The 20589-nt window shown below is 33.8% G+C and overlaps 2 protein-coding genes across 2 annotated transcripts; both read right to left on the bottom strand.

Moving 5' to 3' along the window:
• Positions 1 to 3827: 3827 nt before the first annotated feature.
• LOC130951522 (auxin-induced protein IAA4) lies at positions 3828 to 5306 on the bottom strand. The gene is made up of 3 exons (XM_057880192.1): positions 4963 to 5306; positions 4650 to 4846; positions 3828 to 4528 (listed from the first exon to the last, which is right to left on the bottom strand). The coding sequence occupies exons 1-3, from the start codon at positions 5217 to 5219 to the stop codon at positions 4353 to 4355; spliced, it is 630 nt and encodes a 209-aa protein (XP_057736175.1). The 5' UTR covers positions 5220 to 5306; the 3' UTR covers positions 3828 to 4352.
• A 6744-nt stretch (positions 5307 to 12050) lies between these two features.
• Positions 12051 to 13006, bottom strand: LOC130949910 (uncharacterized). Its single transcript, XM_057878511.1, has 2 exons — positions 12710 to 13006; positions 12051 to 12488 (listed from the first exon to the last, which is right to left on the bottom strand). Exons 1-2 carry the CDS (start codon positions 13004 to 13006, stop codon positions 12051 to 12053), a joined length of 735 nt encoding a protein of 244 aa, XP_057734494.1.
• Between the last annotated feature and the right edge of the window lie 7583 nt (positions 13007 to 20589).

The following is a 20589-nucleotide window of genomic DNA, read 5'->3' on the forward strand; positions in this document are numbered from 1 at the left end:
AGGAGTTAAAATTTGAATTTTTTTAGAGTTAGAAATAATAAATAATTATATATATATAATGACCAACTATATTTATACGACATGTAATTTGAGAAATAATTAAAATACTATATTAATTAAATTATCATTTAATTTGTGAAAATAACTATAAAAATTAATGATTTTATATATACTCTAAAAAATTTAAAGCATAAGTTTTATATGTATATGGTGCAAAAGTAATAAATTGAATAAACTAAATTTAATTTACATTAAAAAATTATAAATTAAATTTAATTAATTTAATTTATATAAATTTATTTTAAAATATATATGTAAGCTAATTCGCTTTAAGATATTAGTGTAATTTTGATCCTCAAATAATTTAATTATGTGAATTACCCAATATATATCTTTTGCGAGCTATTAAATTGCCAGAAATTTTATTTAAGATAGTGGTGCACACGGTTTATCACCTTAGAATGGTGATTAGCGGTACTTTATCCCATTATTAGCTTTGGTGAAATCGGAGGTATCCATTTTTTAGTTGGCTAAATAATATTGTGTATAAATTGCACACAATAATTTTTTTATTATTTATTTTTTTTTTTGGAAAGAATTAGAAAATTGTATCCTATAATTTTTATTTTTTAATTTTTTATTAAAAATAAAATTATACTCTAAGATTTATGCTTTTTAAAAATAAAAAATTTTAAAATTAAAATCGAATCCGTATTAAAAAATTAAAAAATTTTAAAATGCTTTTTGACATTCTGATTTTACATTTTACAAAATTAAAAATAAAAAAATTTACGATATTAAAATTGGACGTTTCTATTTTGTTTTTTTTCCAAACGATCTCCATATTTTGTTTAAAAAGCAAAAATACATTATACTTGAAAATATTACCTTCTAAACCCGTATTTTTTTTTTTTGGTTTTTGCAATTGATAGGGGTGGATTATTAAAATATGTTTATTATTTCACTGCAACACTAGTGGCTAAGCAGAAAATACACTGTATGAACTTATATTAAAAGTGAAGCTATGTTTAGTGAATTAATAATATATAATAATAAACCTTTAATTTTCATGTTTAATTAATTTAATTACCCAAAACTTTTCCAAAAAGAAGCAAAATATGCTGGCGCCGATGCAGAAAACTGTTCAAAGTAGTGCACCTTATGAATTGAATATTGACAAAAGCAAACACAGACAAAGTCTGAAAGTGATGCACTTTCAAGTCATGCCAAGGGTAATACTGAAACTGTAAAATAAAATATTGGTTCACTAAGATTAATAGATTTTCTCATCGATCGATAAGATTTTTTTCTCAACAAAAAATTGTTTTTCACTGCCACTAATGTCTGGATGTTATAGATCTATTGATTGATGGGAGCAACTTATTCTCAAAGGCATCTAACTGACATTGGGGAGAAAAAAAAGTGCTGCCATAATTAAGATTTCATCAGATTTTTTTAATTATTATTTCCAATAATTTGATTAATTTCATTGGATATTTCACTATTTATTGTGCCATTTTATCTTCATGACCAATCCTCGTTTTAAAACCTTGCTTTTAAAGTTTTATTAACTATTCTTCTGATGATATCCTTTTTCTAGTAATTTATTCTAGAAATTCTATATAGTAATTAATGTAAGTAATCTTAGTGAGAAATCAAAATAAAAATTTGAATTAAAGTTACATATAATCGAAATGAAAAATTATGAGTGCAATTAAAGAATTAATTTTTTTTCAATTAATATCAATCAATATATTTTTTTAGGTATTTCTGCTTTATTGTTGATTGAATCTTAAATATTAAATTTTAATTTTTAAATTATAAATTCTAATCCTAAATTTCAAATATTCTGAAAAAATAAGAATTAAAAAATTATTCTTCAATAAAATGTTGACTAATGTCAACTACTTAAAAGTTAGTTTTTTATATTTTTTTAAAAAAATATTTCCAAGGCCATGTGTGAGTATTTATTTATTCTTTAAGAAAAAATGAATAAAAAAAATTGTGCAGACGCTTCAGAAGAAAATTGTTTTCCAAAGCGTGTGGAGATAAAAAGCGTAAAGCCCTTTTCATATGGAGAGATTCTTGTGGCTAATGATAGAAAGTGAAAGGAGCAAAAAAGCATATTATTTAACGTTTCATTGTGCCTAAAAGCCATCTAGTTCAAATCAAAAAAGGGAAATTCGTTTGAGTAATACATTTCTATAGTTTTATTATTCTTACCACTAATAACAAGTATATGGTACCTCTGACCCCAGAAAATGACTAGCACAAAAATATGTAGAGTAAAAATTTTGTTACTATTATTAGAAGGAACCTTCTTTATAAGTTATAAGCTCTATGCATTTTAATACTTATAGGCATGCATGTATACGCATAATTTTCTTAGAAACTGCGTCCCCTTTTGTATTTATCGATGGACACTTTGCTTAGTGAGGTAAAAATGTATATTAGACATTGAAATCTACACTCTACAATATAATTGTTGGTTTCTATACCATAAAATACTTTTAGTTATGCTCATTCATTCATAACAAAACTATATAGATATAATTTACCGAAAAGAGTTATAGATGCATGTCCTTCTTATTATGCAATGTTCATGGTATTTTTGTGATATTAAATTGTTATTTGCCAAGGGAACTTTAATTTCAGACTTGCCCTGAAGATTTTTTCTCCCCCCTTTGACTCTATCTTTGCTAAGATTATTGCATTAAATTTGGATATTTAGAAGGGTAAGAGGCTTGTCTATATTTTGCGTTTTTGTGCTTCGTTTCTGATTTTCCTAATAACCAAAATATATAAGAACAAAATATGATTATGATAAGATTCTTAAATCAATCACCTTTCATTTTCTTTGTTAACCTTGTTGGGCATGTCTCAATTTCTTTATTTTGAGCCTAGCTGCCTAACCAGATTCCTTATGCATAAATGATTTTTTTTTTATTTTTCTTTTTATTTTTGTGTTAGGTTCTGGTGATAAATCAATTGCTGGGATATGTAGGGATTATGTGTAGTTGGAATTTATAAACAGAAGGGCCCATTTGTACTAAAATAAAAGGAAACTTCCCAAGATATCACCTGTCTTGCTTTTAATTGATGATGATACTGATCTTGATGAGAATCAAGTGTGAAAAAAATGAATTGGGGCAATTTAATTTCTGTTTTTTTTTCCTGATATTTTCGTTCTAGAATTTTAGAGAAATATATAAATAATAAAAAATAAATTTATCTCTTGTTTTTCGCATTTTCTATCATAAAATATTATAAAATGCAAAAATAAAATAAAACAAAACAAGAAACGTTAACATTAAGCACAAAAAAAAAATGCATGAAATAAGCCACAAATGCTGAAGAAAGACGTGGTGTGATCTGCTTCCTCCTTTTCTTGTTCGTAAAGTTTAGTATAAAAGCTGAAAGAGTACTATGATTTTTGGGGACATTTAAAAGAAAATCATGCTTAACCTTCTTTCAACGCGTCTTGGTTCTCACTTGGTGACAGATATAGGTTAAACACAATTTCATTTTTTATTTTGGTAATTAAAGAAAGATTTTGGAAAAAAAAAAAAATATAAACTCCATTCCAAGAGAGATAAGTTAAACCCAGAAGCCACAATTTCAACTTGCTTTGAAAAATAAATTCTAAAATCTTAAATAGGTCAACGAGGCAAAACTCCTAATCACTTGATCTGACATATATAACAAGACTTTGACATATGGTTCATCATCACCTATAAGCTAAGGTTCTGAATTCTTTTATGGTTTTGAAGTCAAATAAATTAGGAAGGTAGATAGTTAGTAAGGATTAATATCAATAAGATGACATAAACAATTAGATCAAAGGATATATAATTAATCTTGTGTCGGTTTCAATAACTGAAAATTTATACAATAATGAGAATACTTGGTATTTTACAATAACGTATTCATGTATTAATAAAAACACCAAAAAAGAAAAAAAAAACTTGGATGATTAAATACATATGATCATCTCCTTCCTATTATCCTTCTTGTAAACAAAGTTTCATTATAATTTGAAGCAAATCTCTCCATGAGATTTCTCAACTGAAACTTGTTTAGTTTAAAAAAAAAAAAACAGAAGCATAGCATGCATCTAACCATAGATGCGAAAAAAAGAAAAATAAATAAAAAAACAAGTAATATTTGTTGTCAATCTCCCCTGAAACCTTCCTGAGAATAGGCATGCTACGATGATATGATAGCATACACTAAGATAGTGATTGAAAAACCATTTTAGTACTTCCGAGAACCCAAGCTGAAAAACCCATGCCTTTTTTTCTTTCTATTTCCCTTCACACCCAAAAACACCTTCCGTCTGTGATTTTTTCTGATCATACAGCACAACCCAAACCTCTGGCTTCAGATCCTTTCATGATTCTTAGCCTCTTACACGAAGTCACAAACATGTCCCAAGGAACATCTCCAACTAGCATCCAGTCACCATCCTTGTCTTCATATGTTGGTGCATAATCAGATCCCTTATACCCTTCCTTCTCAGAGTACTCACCTGAAAAAACCAAAACCAAAACCTTTAATTTTTACAATAAAAAGGTAAAAAAGATTTAACCTTTGGGGTTTAAACTTTGATGGGTTTTAGTTGTAGTTGCTGTAGTTGTACTGCTACTCACCTATAGTCAACTTGAACATGTTTTCAAGGGCTTTGAGGAGTTGTGGATAGCCTCCATAGATCTTCAAATCAATCTTTCTGAGGTAAGGTGCTCCATCCATGCTCACCTTCACATAGATCCCACCTGCAGCCTCAGATTGTTCCTGAAGGCTGTTCTTCCTGTATGATCTAATTGGTGGCCACCCCACTATCTTTGCCCTGCACCCATCATCATCCATTTAATTAGTTACTAATACTAGCTCAGAAATATCACAGAGTCAAACTATCAAACAGGTTGCATGCATGAGAAAAGAAAAGAAAGAAAAGAAACTTACTTGGAAGGAGGGGGTGCAGCATCATCATCAGTGTTCTTAGCAATATTAGAGCACTTAGATCCACAGTCCTGAGCAGGAGAAGTTTCTTCATGAGGCAATTGCAATGGCCTCTTGTTTGATGAAGATGATGCTGATGATTTTTCTTGATCAATAATAGGAATATTCTGTTGAAGATGAGTCCCTGGCAAACCCAATGTGAGTTCTGTTGCCTTAAGGTTCTTGATATCATTCTCATATGCGGATGCTGATGTTGCCATCTTCACAAGAATGAGATTATGAGATGTGATGCAAATGAAAGAGGTTTTGTTTTATAGAAGGTAGCTAAGGTAATGCGTTGTTATGAAGAGAGAGAATAAGGCGTTGTTTGGATGGATGCATGAATTAAGGACAAAGACAAGGGAAGAGGTGTCGGTAGAAGGAGCAGCAACTTAAAAGCAACATGTCCCTACATTTTCAGGACAAGGTTGGGACACACGTTTATGTGATGGATGGATAGAATTGACGGTCAAGATGTGGTTTGGGAGATAAATCAGGAGCGTTGGCTTTAAGGAAAGTGGGGAAGGGAACATGCCCATGTGAATGGTAGGCCATCCCATCCTTCGCATCTGCCTCTTCTCCTTTTTATTTTTATTGCTCTTCTGGGGCCCTCTTTGCCATGTGATATAAACTACTACCTCGCACACCACACCATACCATGCCATACCATCCTCAACCATTTACCCTAAACAATAAACAAAACACCATTCTTTCCAAGGGAAAAAAGAAACAAAGGAACTTGTATATCAACTCGGCTAGTAAGTAGTAACCAATAAGAAATGCAATTTAGATTGCATCTCAAGACCTAAAAAAAAAAAAAAGAATTGTAAATATTTTTTTAGTAATGAGATGTTTTATTTTGTAAATATTATATATTTTTTGGTTATTAGATTTGTGGATTAAAAATTCATTCTCAAAAAATTATAAATATTTTTTTTAATTGGATATTTCTTTTTTTGCATCTGTATTCTAAGTCTCAATAAATTTTTTATTAAGGAATGAAAAAACATCTATAATATACAAAAAAAATTCAAATTATATATAAAAAACATCCAAATTATGTCGAAAAAAATTCAAATCACACTAAATTCATTCTCAAGGAGTTTGTGGATGTTTCTTTTTGTGTAATTGGATGTTTTTTTCTTTGTAAAACGATATTCACATTCTAAACCTCATTACATTTTTTAATAAAGAACGAAAAATATTCATAATAAACTAAAAAATTCCAATTATCAGGACGGAGCTAGACTAACTATTTAGGTGGCAATGTTTAATAATTTACTGAAAATATTTTATATTACTATTTCTAATGATAAAATTAAAAAAAAAACTAAATATATAATCAGGTAAAGTACTATTTTGGTCCCCTATGTTTGGGGTGAATTCTGTTTTAGTCCCCAACGTTTAAACTGTTCTATTTTAATAAAAAAAAAGTTTTGATTTACATCAATCAGGTCCTGCCGTTAAGTGGGTGTCAAATTATTGACGCCGTGTCCGACGTGGCAAGGGAGAGGTGACAGTGGTTAATAGACGTGTAATCCTTTCCGCCTTTGGACAGAACGCATGCTTACCCTGACTCTTCTTCTTCTTCTTGTGAAGCACGAAACGCAAACAAGAAGCCACAAACCCTATCGATCGTCACTGAAGGCTTGCGATTCGCAACCAGAGAAGTGACATTGTCCTTCAGGAACGTTAAAGGTCCACAGCAGCAGTTAGTTTGAAACCCTTGCTTTCCGGAAGAAGATCGTATCAGGTATTCCGTTATCAAATCTTCTGAACCCATTTGGTTTTCATCTTAATGCATGTTGATATGTAATGATGTATGTTGATGTGTGATTGTTTTGTTTTATAGTTTCATATTCGTTTCTTGTTTTGTTTTCAAAGTTTTTATTTTGCCCTAGTGATTGTATTTATGCATTTCTGTTGTTGTTGATCAATGTGAAAATTTTATGAAGTGTATTATGTTTGTGTAACAAATTTGTTCGAAAAATGAGTTATTTTAGTGTCAAGATACACCATGGGAGAAGTTTGAGTTTGATGGTAAACCTTTACACTATGTGGGGGGTGAGATTTGATAGTAGACTATTGTGATGAAGATAGGTGGAGTAGGTTCGAGGCTATGGAGATAGTGCTTGAACAGGGATATGTGGTAGAGAATATCGCTGCAATGTGGTATAAGTCTCTGAAAGATGAAACAGATATAGGGTTGAGAATGCTTCACACAGATAAGGATGACATGGACATGGCTAGAATTGGAATGAGGGACAACATGGTGGAGATTTTTGTTGTTCACAAAGATGCTGCTACTACTAGGAAAGGCTGCACTATTGAGAAAGTTGAAGACATAGATGGTGGTGAGCCTGCTGCATTCACTGCAGACACTGTTGGGCCTGGTCCAATTATGTTGCACAAGGTCCAATCATTTGCTCAGGCCAAGGTGGGTAAGAAGCCCAAGGTGGTGACAGAAGCCCAGAATGATGTGCTGGAGGATGATAATGAATATAGGTCAGAGAGGTCAGATTTTTCGGGTGATGATGAATCTGAGGATGATGACTACCAGTCAGGAAATGATGATGAGGGGGACGGTGATGAATAATGGAGTGAAAATAGCTCTGGAAATAGTGATCTGGAGGTTGCATTTAATGACAGCGTGATGATCGGAATGGTGATGGGGGTTTGTATGATGTTGAAGTCACAACTACAACAGATTCCCAAAAGCTGAAACAGAGTGTTCCAATTGAGATAGTACAAGGAGAGCAAAGTGGCAGTGTTAATAAGGGTAAGGAGCAAGTGGTGGCTGCTGGACTAAGGGATGAGGATGATGGGTATGAGAGTGAGGGGTTGTGGGATGTCCCTGTAAGTGATGATGAAGGAGATCCCTTGTTGAGGAGGTACCCGTTGTATAAGAGTTTGAAGAATATGAAGGATTATAAATGGGAGGTTGGGATAATGTACGTAGATAGGAATGCTTTTAAGGAATGTGTAACGAGTTATGCTGTGCACAGTAGCAGAGGAATATGGTTCTCAAAGTGTGATAGCCATAGGTGCAAAGATGTTTGCAAAGAAGGTTGCAAGTGGTTTGCTTACTGCCATAAGATGAAGAGAGAGGATACATGGCAACTGACTAGCTGTTACAAAAAAACACACATGCTTTAAGGCAACCAAGATTGGTATAATGAGTTCTTAGTGGCTGAGTAAGGCTTTTATGAAGAAGATCTGTGAAAACCCAAAAATCAAGTTGAGAACTTTGATAAAGAAGGCTCATAGCAAGTGGAATGTGGATCTCACAATAACCAAAGCTGCCAGAGTGAAGCAGCAAGCCCTGCATGAAATTAATGGTACTTATGGAGAGCAATATAGGAGGATTCATGACTATGCTGCGGAGTTACTGAGGTCAAATCCGGGTTTCACTGTTCAGATACAAGTGGAGAGACCTCCTAAATTTCAGTTAGAGACACCAATTCCTAGTACGGACATGAGACCACGATTTCAGAGGATCTATATCTGCTTGGATGCTTGTAAACAGAGTTTTATGGTGTGCAGACCCATGATCGACCTTGATGGATGCTTCATCAAGACTCAATATGGGGGTCAACTTCTAACAGCCATTCGATGGGACCCCAATGATCATATTTTGCCAATTGCCTATGCTGTTGTTGAAGCAGAGACGAAAGACTCGTGGAGATGGTTTTTTTTTGAATTTGTGTGATGATTTGGGAGTTGATAAGATCAGATGGTATACATTCATGAGTGACCAACAAAAGGTAACTCTCAACCTAAACTTGTATAATTAATTCTGTCTTTAATTCATGTTGTGCTATTATTGACTGGTGATGTTTTTAAATTCTGCTTCAAAGGGATTGATCCCTATCTTTGATGAGTTGCTGCCTGGAATAGACCACAGGTTTTGTGTCAGGCACTTATATAGCAACTTCAGAAAAAGGTTCCCAGGTGTTCAGCTAAAGATGATGATGTAGAAGGCTGCAAAGGCAACATATGTCCAGGAGTGGGAGAGGAGGATGAAGGAGATTTAGCTGGTTGATCAAGGAGCTTATAATCATCTCATGGAGATCCCTGTCAAGTATTGGAGCAAGTCCAGGTTTAATTATTTTCCTAGAGTTGATACACTTGTAAACAACATGTGTGAGTGTTTTAGCTCTGTTATTGTAGAGGCTAGAGAGAAACCCATTGTGTCTATGCTAGAAGATATTAGGGTTTATCTAATGAATAGGTGGGCTGATAACTGACAAAGTATAGTTACATATGCTGGAGAAATTTTGCCAAAAATAAATAAGAAAATTGAAAGAGAGTTTGATAAGGGTGGAGAGTGGTTGGCCATATATGCTGGTAGGGACAAGTATGAAGTGTCTAGCAGTCAGGGTAATAGAGCCAAGTTTGTTGTAGACTTAAACTTACATGAGTGCTCCTGTAGAAAGTTTTAACTAACAGGTTACCCTTGTGAGCATGCCATGAGTTGCATTAGGAAAATGTGTTTGGATGTTAAGAACTATGTGAACAAGTGTTATAGAAAAGAGACCTACGTGGACTGCTATCAACATGTAATCTACCCAGTGAATGGACCAAATCTCTGGTCCCAGACTGAGAATGATGATGTGCTGCCACCAGTGTTTAGGAAACCAATAGGGCGCCCAAAACTGAGCAGGAACAAGACTGGTGATGAGCCACACAACAATGGACCACTGGCTAAGTTATCCAGGACTGGACAACATCAAAAATGTTCATATTGTTTTGCACTTGGTTACAACAAAAGAACTTGCCTTAGAAAACATAAGATGGAGGCCTCAACAAAAAAGGTAAAGTTGTTGTCAATTTGAACACAATTCCTTATATGTGAATATTGATACTGTCAAATTAACTCAATTTGTTTTTACTGTTTATAGCATAATGCAACTCCACAAACCAAGAAAGGTGCTGGTACAACTAGGACTCCAAAACCCAGCAAGATCCCAGCCAAGACAACAACACAACCAGTAGCAAAACTTCAGCCAAAGAGAAAGAGCAACACACAAGTTGGAGGGAGCCAGGAATCACAAACATCTTCCAAGAGAGCTAGATGCAGCAGCAGCGCTAGTCAACCCCAGCCATCGACAGCAACAGTCACTAGCCCATCAAGGAGGTCCCTGAGATTCATGGCAAAAACACCACCTAGGGCCTGGAAGGCATTGGGATGAAGAACATAGTAGATTTTAGTGTTTACCTTCTGTTTTGTAATGAAAGTGTCAATGACCAAGGGATAATGTCCTTGTGATACTTTAGACACCCTACTTTAAGACTACTAGTTTCATGTTGATCTCTTTTGTGTTGTTATCTTTTCATGGTTATATTTAAGGCTTGTTTGGATATTGTTATAGTTAAGAGAAGCTACTTTAAGACTTCTCCATTATCTAATGATTTACATGAATTTTCAGCAGCATAGTTATGTGAATTGGCAAATTAAGCCTTTTATTTATTAGTAGATCAAACTAAAATAAACTTGTACAGAGCCAAATAATGTATGTCAAAATACAGGAACTCATAGCTTTTCATTTCACTCAAAAACTTGATAATGTTTACAGCAAATGTCTTTACACATACAACTTCCAAAAAATTTCAACTAACACATCACTGTTATCACCCTAATTGTATGTCAATTTTTTCAATCCCTAAACAATTGACGTTCCCTCCAAACTAGGGACAACAACAGAAAAGCAAACAAACAAAACTGCTAACCCCCTAAACCTCAATTAAGTCGATCACATAGCAGCAGCTCAGCCATTGTCCATCCAAGAATTCCAATAGCAAGTGCCAATGCAAATTTCCTTTCAGCTTTCTACAGTTCTTGTTTCAACGAGCTCGCTTTGTTCTTCAATCTTTGAATTTGTGGATCTTGCCCTTCAGGCTCTGCCCAAGCAAAATAATTGCATCCTTCTTCTATCTGTTCTCAACCAAACCAACACGAACACACCAAACACTTCAGATCCTCCAAACACTAACACCCAATGTTATTTTCAAACAAGAGACAGAAAAGAGGAGACTCACTTGATAGTTGATGCAGCCCCAGAATCTTCTTCATGGGTTCTCTGCTGTAGATGAGGTCTGCAATACTGGTCTCTCTCCACAGAAGCATGTCCTCCTTCTCCCACGACTCTTCGTGCTGCTACGCGAACCTTGGAAAGATGACTGAGGAGCCATTCTCAGCAGACGAAGAACATCAATTTTGGGAATTAGAGTTTACTTATTGGACCGGATTTTATTTCATTTTTTTTTGTGCTTCTAATTCCAACTGTTAACTTCACCCCAAACTACCAACTTTGCCACGTCGGATACGGCGTCAATAATTTGATACCCACTTAATGGCAGGACATGATTAATGCAAATTAAAACTTTTTTAGATTAAAATAGGACAGTTTAAACGTTGGGGACTAAAACAGAATTCACCCCAAACGTAGGGGACCAAAATAGTACTTTACCCTATATAATCTCAATCAAAGTAAGACAATAATATATAAAAGTTACCACTTACAATTTTGTACCATGAAAAAGCTATTTGACGTTTTTTACTATTTTCAAATCATCTATTATTGAATTTGTGTCAAAAATAGCTGCTAATTCTTTTTTTTATATAGATGACCAAATTGTCTGCAAGAAATTCATCAACCATCTTACTTCGGAGTCTTGTCTTAACAATTTTCATTACTGAAAAAAGCTCTTTCTGTTGTTGTTATAGACACTGGTAGAGTCAAAACAAGACGTATTAATCTATCAATCATGTGATAAGTTCTTAATTTTTTTGTTTTTTTCAACTTGTTGCACAATTCAGAAAGTGTACCAACGCCTTTCAAATGATTTGGTATATCATGCTGTTAATGTTGCAACTGAGATTTCAAAATATTTAGCTCATTAGAAGGAAAGTCAAGGGGATAAAACTTCTCTACTAACTTGCTAATTTCTTCAATGTTAAATTATTTGAAATTGTCCTTAAGATCCAAAGTATAACTCAAAGTCAAAAGCTCTATTGTTTGCTCATTAAATCTACTATTCAACTCTTGTATTTAAGAGTCAATTGTAGCCAAGAATACATCTATTCGATAATGATGCTCAACTGGTACACTTGATTGACGAGATCGACCTCTTCCAAAAACATATTGTGCACTCGTATTAGGAACTTCAATTTCATGCTTTTCATAAAAATCTTTAACATTTGCAAGAAAATTGCACCATCCATCATCTCTTAATTGTTGAAGAAGTAACTTTGATATAGAAACAATATGCATTGCATTAAGAATATCTTGAGATTGTTGTTGCAGTGCTTGGCAAAAAACATTAGTGATTTCCATAATCTCTTTCATTAAGTGCAAAGTGAAAACAAATTCAAATGAAAATAATATTTTACTAACACTATAAGCCTCACCTCTTTGTTCATAAGTTGTCCCATCTTCAATGATATTATTGAGAACAATATATTGGTAGCAGTAAATATTTTTACCAAACTGCAAATAGAGTTAAAGTGAGAGCTCTATCGAGTATCCCCAACTCTTTGTAAAGTGCTTACTTGATTCAAACTGTTGCCTGTTTCTAATTCATTTTGAGCAGCCAAGTTTGTATTTTCAATTGCTTGAACTTCTTGTAATTGATAATGTCTTTTTGAAGAAGCACTAACAATAGTGAGAATAGAGTTTAATTGAGTAAAAAATTTATGAATTTGAAGTACCTCTCTTGAAGCTGCCACCAGTGCTAATTGTAACCTATGAGCAAAATAATGTATATAACATGCTTGTGGAGAATCTTTAAGAAACAAAGCTTGCAAACCGTTCTTCTCACCCCTCATGTTGCTAGCACCATCATACCCTTGACCCCTAATATTTTCAACTTGGAGATTATAATGAGAAATGACAGAAATCAATTCTTTCTTTAAAGTTATTGCACAAATATCAGTGACATGTATAAGATCAAATAATCTCTCTTTAACAAAATCATCTAGAGTAACAAATCTCAAAACAATGGCCATTTGCTTTTTTTTAGATTCATCTCTAGCTTCATCAATAATAATAAAAAATTTGGCATCTCCAATCTCTTCACTAATTGAATTTCTCACCTTAATAGCAAGAATATCTAGAATTTCTTTTTGGACATTATTTGAAGTATACTTAGCATTTTTTGGAACATTTTTCAAAATATTTTTTTCACTCTTTTATTGTAAGATCTCAAAAATTTCAACAGTTTCAAAAAGTTACCTTTATTGCTTAAACTTTGGCTTTCATCATGTCCTCTATAGGCGCAACCTTGAAATAATGTCAACTATTTAATGCAATCTATAGATGCTCCTAGTCGAATTCGATTATTTTCAATCTCTTCTGATGTTTGCTTTTGAAGAAGTCTGTCGATATGTTGTGATTGTTTCATCAAATCATCACATGATTTTAGCGCCTTATGATGGAATAAGTTGGGACCTTTACCAATGTGATTCAAAATAGCACATTCTTTTCTATTATTTATTTTCTTCTAATTTCTGAAACTATTCTCAATAAAAGCATTTGAACCCGTGTTGATTGAAGGTTCCTTAGCAAAAAGAAAGCATGGAAAACAATATATGGCATCATCTTCTATAAAATATTCTAACCAAGATGGAAACAGTTTAAACCATTTTAAACCATGAAGCTTGAAAGTGACGATGATTTTTATCACCAAAAAATGGATAGTTATCAAGAATTGGTTGATTTGGCCCAACTTTAATATAAGCCCGACGAATTTTATCTCTTTAATTTGGAGGAAACTTCCAAATCATTGGTCGTATGCTAGGATCTCTTTCCAAATGAAAAACATCTAGTTGATTAGGAAGAAGTCGTGGATCCTTTGAGCTATTCAATGGAAAACTTAAAGTAATGAAATTTGATGACCCTTCAAGTATTGGAGTAATAATAGTAGAAGCATCTTCATTCCATTGATCTTTTTTTTTTTAAAAAATGTATTAATAGTTTTAAACTTATCCATAATTCAAATGGACAAATAAGATCTTATAATTAAAAATATATTTAACAAAAAGTGTAAATTACAATCTAAATCTTTATAAAATATAAAAATTATATTTTAATTCAAAATAAGATATTAAAATTCAGAACAATAATACTAACATTGTAGTATAAATAATATAAAATTATAATTAAATAGTTAACTAATAAAAAACTAAATATACAAACTAACATATAATAACATAAACTTAATTAACAAATAATAGTAAATTAAGTAAATAACTAAATATATAAAAAACATAAAAAAATTTGGCAAGACTAACAGAAAAATAATAAAAAAATATTAAACAAAAAATTGCAATGCTAGATTATATAATTTATTCTTATCCTTTCATCCTATAACGTAACATTTACTAGTCCTTAAAAAATTATAATATTAAATACACTTCATTTGTTCAATTTTTGTATGACTATGTGTCTTTATTGTTAGTTCAATAATTTTCTTGAAATAAAAAATAATAAAAATAGAACTTTTTTTGAAAAAGAGAAGTGAAGAATCACTTGTTGAACAACTTTTTTTTTAATCTGTAAAAAAAAAGAGTCAAAGAGGTAGAAGATAAGAAGATTAAAGAGATAAAGAAGGAGAAGAATAGAAAAATTTGTTACCTGCTGCAAAGTGAAAGTGGAAAATTTGAGTGAATGAAGACATTGGGAGAAGAAAAAAGATTTATATTTTATTTTTTAAATAAAGTGAACTATTGGGCTAAGTTTAAAACTATTATACTTTATTAATATTATATAAGACTGGACCGTTTTTTTTTAATGAATTAAAGGGGCTCGGAAAGTGTACCGAAAAAAAGGGTTGAAAAATAAAAAAAGGGGAACATGTCTATTATTATTATTTTTTTAAACAAAAATTAAAATTTTGGGGGCATTGCCCCCTTTACAAGTATGTATCTCTGCCCCTGCAAATTATATCAATAAAGTTTCAAACTATATGGAAAAAACATTCAAATTACAACGGAAAAAAATCCAAATCACATTGAAAGAAAAAGAAGAAGAACGCCGACGGAGGGCATGACACGAGAGAGTGACAGCGACGCGAGCAAGTGACGGCAACGCGAGGGAGTACACGAGGACAGGAGCACGGCATGATGAGCAATGGCAGCGCGATAGAAAGCGAGAGGTAGATAAGCGGAGGCGTGGTGCGATAAGAGGCAGGAGGTAGACGTCAACGACGACGGACATCAACGACGTGATGGATGGGAGGAGGAGTGAAAGAGAGAAGATGAGAGTGCGTATAGTAAGTGATTTATGGCTTTAAATTGTACATGACGGATATATAGAGAGTGCAAAATTTTTTTTTGTTTTAATTTTAGAATTAGATTTAAAAGAAAATAAGCTCAATTAGTTTATAAAGAAGTTAACCCCTTATACTTTTTCATATATCATAGATAAAAATTGGAAAGGTAAATATATATGAATACTTGTCCATGAAATTTGTCTTGAGTATTAAATTAGATTTTTGAATTTTCAATTACTTTAATTACGACTTTAAATTTTTACTTTATTACTCACATTAAATTTTAGAATAATTTTTGTTATCATGTTAATGTAAAAAGTTAATACTATGTATCTGAATATATATAGTTGGACCATGTATAATAAATGATGACATGTTGATTAGTGACATGTATCATGTGATAGACAATAGTGCTATATGTCATAAAAATGGTTGACCACATGTTATAATATAATTCCTCCACATATTCTGTCACCATTGCAAGTGATTCAAATTAACTTTAAATTTTACCAAATGACTTTAAATCCCAAAAGTTAAAGGTCATGAATCCAATTGATTATTATTCAAAAAAATTAGGAAATTAATTTTGATAAGATAGGAGAGTAAAAATATTTAAAATACGAATTTTAAACACTAATTTTAAAGATTTTGGCCCAAAAACGAGTCAATGGGCTAAATTGGTTAGACCGGACCCAAATCGGACCCATTGCCCAACATACATAATGCATAACTTAGCCTTCTCCCCTTCCATTCAACACCCACATGCTGAGGAGAAGAAGAAAACATGAAACCCTAGCTACCACATCAATTCAAATCCTTTTAACTTTCAATCAGGATCTCCGATTGACGATCCGTTTGCAGCCACGTGTTTGTCTTATTGAGCTCTTTGATTCCAACCTAACGAAATGGTAATGATCTTTAATTTTTGTGCCCAGTTCTCTATTCCTCTCTTTTCCATGTTGTTGGTTTGAGTATTGAGGAATTTTGATTATTTTGGTGGTTTAGGTACAATCTAACATTGGATAATTATTGGATTTTATTCTAATCATTAATGGGTAAGGTAAAAAAACTCTAAACCCTTGTGATTTACCCAATTTTGTCAATCCTAGTGTTAATTGTGGTGAATCGTATGGATTAGATTGAAATTGTGTTGAATTGGAGTTAAATCAATAAATTGGAATGCTTGAAACTTAGCTTTGGGTGGATGTAATTTATTGGAATTGATTTGGAGTCTTTTAAGATTGAAGTTCAGTGTTTTGAGCTTTGGAAGAAATCGGCCAAGGTATGGTTTTAGTTTCTTGTAGTTAATGTAAAATGTTTCATGAAAACTTAGACAAATTGGCTGTAGGATAAGCTGAATTATGTGAATTGTTAATACTTTTTGATTAATGGTAACATATATTGACTTTAATGGAAAACTATGCATGGAATTTTTGAATAATTGTAGGGTTTGAAGGTTGATATTGAATGGTGTAGTTAATGGAGGTGTGTGCACAAGTGGATTGAGGAAATTGATGAGTTTATATGTTAGGATGATTGGGATTTGATAATAAGCGTGTGTGATATTGTGTAGATTCAATTTGTGTTGATTTGGTTAGGAATTGGTTGATTTTGGTTTGAAAACTTTGGAAAAACTTGAGGTTTGCATTTTTGGTAAAAACACAATTTGGCTTTCGGGACCTCAAATTTGGTAAAACATATCTTAAATAAAATTGGGTCCGAGTAGTTTATGACGTTTGAAGAACGGACAAAATAATTTTTAATAAAAAATTTATGTGCGTTTGAAGTTCAAATTGTAAAACGGAATTTTGCAGGAAGTTATGAAAACCAGAAACTCTGTTATGCATGCGTACTTATACTGTGAGGCGTACGCACGAGGGGGTGTGCGTATGGACACCCTGGGGATTTTGTAAGTCATGCGTACGTACACTAAGATGTGTATGCACACGAAGGAAAGCTCGTCTGGTGCGTGCATACGAATAGTACCATGCGTACGCATGATGCCTTGTTTTTGCACTAAAACCCTATTTTTAACTATTTGACCTTCCTAGCAAGCTTGTACTCTCCGAAACCACTGTTTTGTTGAAAATTCATGATTTTCGAACTATCAACCATTCTTCTAAGTTTTCCAAACCTCTAAAAACCCTTCCTAAGGTCCGACAGCTAGTTGTTAGGCTTCGAAATAAGAGCGAACATATTGAGGGTGATGAATTAGTATTGAAGGAAAATAGGTTATATGAAATGAGAGTTGTGATAGGGATGATTATGATAATGAGAAATGAGAATGATTTGATTTTGATTATGAAGATATTATGAATGATTATGAGATTAAAATGTGACGATGAACGTGACTATGATTACGAATAAAGTTGAGTGAGTGGTAAGGAATCAAGGTTAATGTTTGAGATACCTGGATAGTAGTAAGGGTTGTGGTTTGTTCCACTTGCTTTGGGATGGTAAGTGAGATACCTGAGCAATAGCGAGGATTATGGTTCGTCCCACTTGCTTTGTGTTAGTGATTGAGACACTTGGGCAGTAGCAACAGTAGTGGTTTATTCCACTTGCTCTGGGTTGAGTCTGTAAACACCCGCCTAGGTAGTACATAGTAGTAGTGGTTCGTTCGACTTGCTCTGGGATAAGCAGGTAGTACGCAAGAGGTTGTGGCTCAGTCCCACTTGCTCCGGGAGGTGGTGTTTTTGTCACGGTTCGCTACCGGACATGTCGGGTTTGGCTGTATAACTGATAGATGATATGATCGACCATAGGACAGACATGCATCATATGCACTTTTATGTTTTGTTTGAGTATGCTTTGTTTTGGGTTGCCTAATTGTTTAATTATAATTAACTGCTACTTGTCCTATCTGCTATACTTGCTATCCATATTTTGTGTTTTCCTTGATTATATTGTATGTGTTTGCATTTGAGAGACCCCTCATAAGGTGGAGGTGTGATGAGGATTGTTCCACCCGGTGATTAGGAGGTTTGAAGGAGATAGGAAGTGAAATAGTTAGCTTAGAACTAGAATCCCTTAGATAGAGTACCGAATTTCTAGTTTAGAAATAAATTTTAAGTTTGATTCTGATTGTCGGGGTTCTAGGAATGCCTATGCCTTTTTCAAGACCTTATATATTATCTATGTGGGTACCTTTACCATACTGAGAACCCCTAGTTCTCGTTCCATACATATATTGTTGTTTTTCAGATGCAGGTCGAGAGACATCTCATTAAGCGTTTCGAGATTCCCTTTGCAATCGAAGATTTCAGTTTGGGCTGTGATATTTTGTAATTAGGCTATGTATATATATGTAGTTATATTCTTCGCCTTGTATATTTTATATTTTATCCCTCTAAGAGGTTGACTTGGAAAAATAGGTTTTGTACTTTGTCTTTTGGGATACTTTTGGGTTATTGGTGCGCGAAATTGTGAACAATACTTTTTCACAACTCAAATAATCCCCGGTAATGGCTCCAAGAACTTGGTGGCTCAATACCATGGCATTACACAACTTCGCACAACTAACCAGCAAGTGCACTGGGTCGTCCAAGTAATAAACCTTACGTGAGTAAGGGTCGATCCCACGGAGATTGTTAGTATTGAAGCAAGCTATGGTCATCTTGTAAATCTTAGTCAGGCAAACTCAAATGTATATGATGATGAACGAAAATAACATAGAAGATAAAGATAGTGATACTTATGTATATCATTGGTGTAAGAGCTTCAGACAAGTGTATGAAGATGCCTTCCCTTCCGTCTCTCTGCTTTCCTACAGCCTTCATCCAATCCTTCTTACTCCTTTCCATGGCAAGCTCGTGTAGGGTCTCACTGTTGTCAGCAGCTACCTCCCATCCGCGCAGTGAAAGCTAATGCACACACTCTGTCACAGTGCTGCCAATCACCGGTTTGGTTCCCTCCCCTACCGGAATAGAATAACTCTTTTGCGTCTGTCACTAACGCCCAGTAGGTTACAGGTTTGAAGCACGTCACAGTCATTCAATCATTGAATCCTACTCAGAATACCACAGACAAGGTTAGACCTTCCGGATTCTCTTGAATGCTGCCATCAGTTCTTGCCTATACCACGAAGACTCTGATCTCACGGAATGGCTGGCTCGTTTGTCAGGCGAGCACTCGGTTGTCAGGCGATCAACCATGCATCGTGCAATCAGAAATCCAAGAGATATTCACTAAGCCTCAGATGCTTGTAGAACAAGAATGGTTGTCAGTCACCTTGTTCATGGGTGAGAATGGTGATGGGCGTCAATCATCACCTTCATCATGTTGAAGAACAAGTGATATCTTGGTAAAAGAACAAGCGGAATTGAATGGAAGAACAATAGTAATTGCATTAATACTCGAGGTACAGCAGAGCTCCACACCTTAATCTATGGTGTGTAGAAACTCCACCGTTGAAAATACATAAGAACAAGGTTTAGGCATGGCCGAATGGCCAGCCTCCCAAAGGTCTAAGATAGCATAAAATTAAGATAGCTACCAAGATGTCCTAGATCTAATAGTAAAAGGTCCTACTTATAGAAAACTAGTACATAGATGAGTAAATGACATAAAAATCCACTTCCGGGCCCACTTGGTGCGTGCTTGGGCTGAGCAATGAAGCAAATTTCGTGTAGAGACTCTCCTTGGAGTTAAACGCCAGCTTTGGTGCCAGTTTGGGCGTTTAACTCCCATTTGGGTGCCAGTTCCAGCGTTTAACGCTGGGATTTCTTGAGGTGACTTTGAACGCCGGTTTGGGCCATCAAATCTTGGGCTAAGTATGGACTATCATATATTGCTGGAAAGCCCAAGATGTCTACTTTCCAACGCCATTGAGAGCGCGCCAATTGGGCTTCTGTAGCTCCAGAAAATCCGCTTTGAGTGCAGGGAGGTCAGAATCCAACAGCATCTGCAGTCCTTTTGAGTCTCTGGATCAGATTTTTGCTCAGGTCCCTCAATTTCAGCCAGAAAATACCTGAAATCACAGAAAAACACACAAACTCATAGTAAAGCCCAGAAAAGTGAATTTTAATTAAAAACTAATAAAAATATACTAAAAACTAACTAGATCATATCAAAAACATACTAAAAACAATGCCAAAAAGTATACAAATTATCCGCTCATCACAACACCAAACTTAAATTGTTGCTTGTCCCCAAGCAACTGAAAATCAAATAAGATAAAAAGAAGAGAATATGCAATGAATTCCAAAAACATCTGTGAAGATCAGTATTAATTAGATGAGCGGGGCTTTTAACTTTTTGCCTCTGAACAGTTTTGGCATCTCAATCTCTCCTTTGAAATTCAGAATGGTTGGCTTCTTT

Source organism: Arachis stenosperma, chromosome 9 (genome assembly GCF_014773155.1).
Source record: "Arachis stenosperma cultivar V10309 chromosome 9, arast.V10309.gnm1.PFL2, whole genome shotgun sequence".
Classification (NCBI taxonomy): domain Eukaryota; kingdom Viridiplantae; phylum Streptophyta; class Magnoliopsida; order Fabales; family Fabaceae; genus Arachis; species Arachis stenosperma.

Excerpts from the sequence above, each read along its gene's own strand:
- LOC130951522 (XM_057880192.1), bottom strand. The coding sequence starts at position 5,219 with ATGGCAACATCAGCATCCGCATATGAGAATGATATCAAGAACCTTAAG. Across the intron at positions 4,847-4,962 it reads GCTGCACCCCCTCCTTCCAA|GGCAAAGATAGTGGGGTGGC; the intron begins GTAAGTTTCTTT and ends TGATGGGTGCAG. Across the intron at positions 4,529-4,649 it reads CATGTTCAAGTTGACTATAG|GTGAGTACTCTGAGAAGGAA; the intron begins GTGAGTAGCAGT and ends TGGTTTTTTCAG.
- LOC130949910 (XM_057878511.1), bottom strand. The coding sequence starts at position 13,006 with ATGGCCATTGTTTTGAGATTTGTTACTCTAGATGATTTTGTTAAAGAG. Across the intron at positions 12,489-12,709 it reads TGGTGGCAGCTTCAAGAGAG|TTTGGTAAAAATATTTACTG; the intron begins GTACTTCAAATT and ends CTCTATTTGCAG.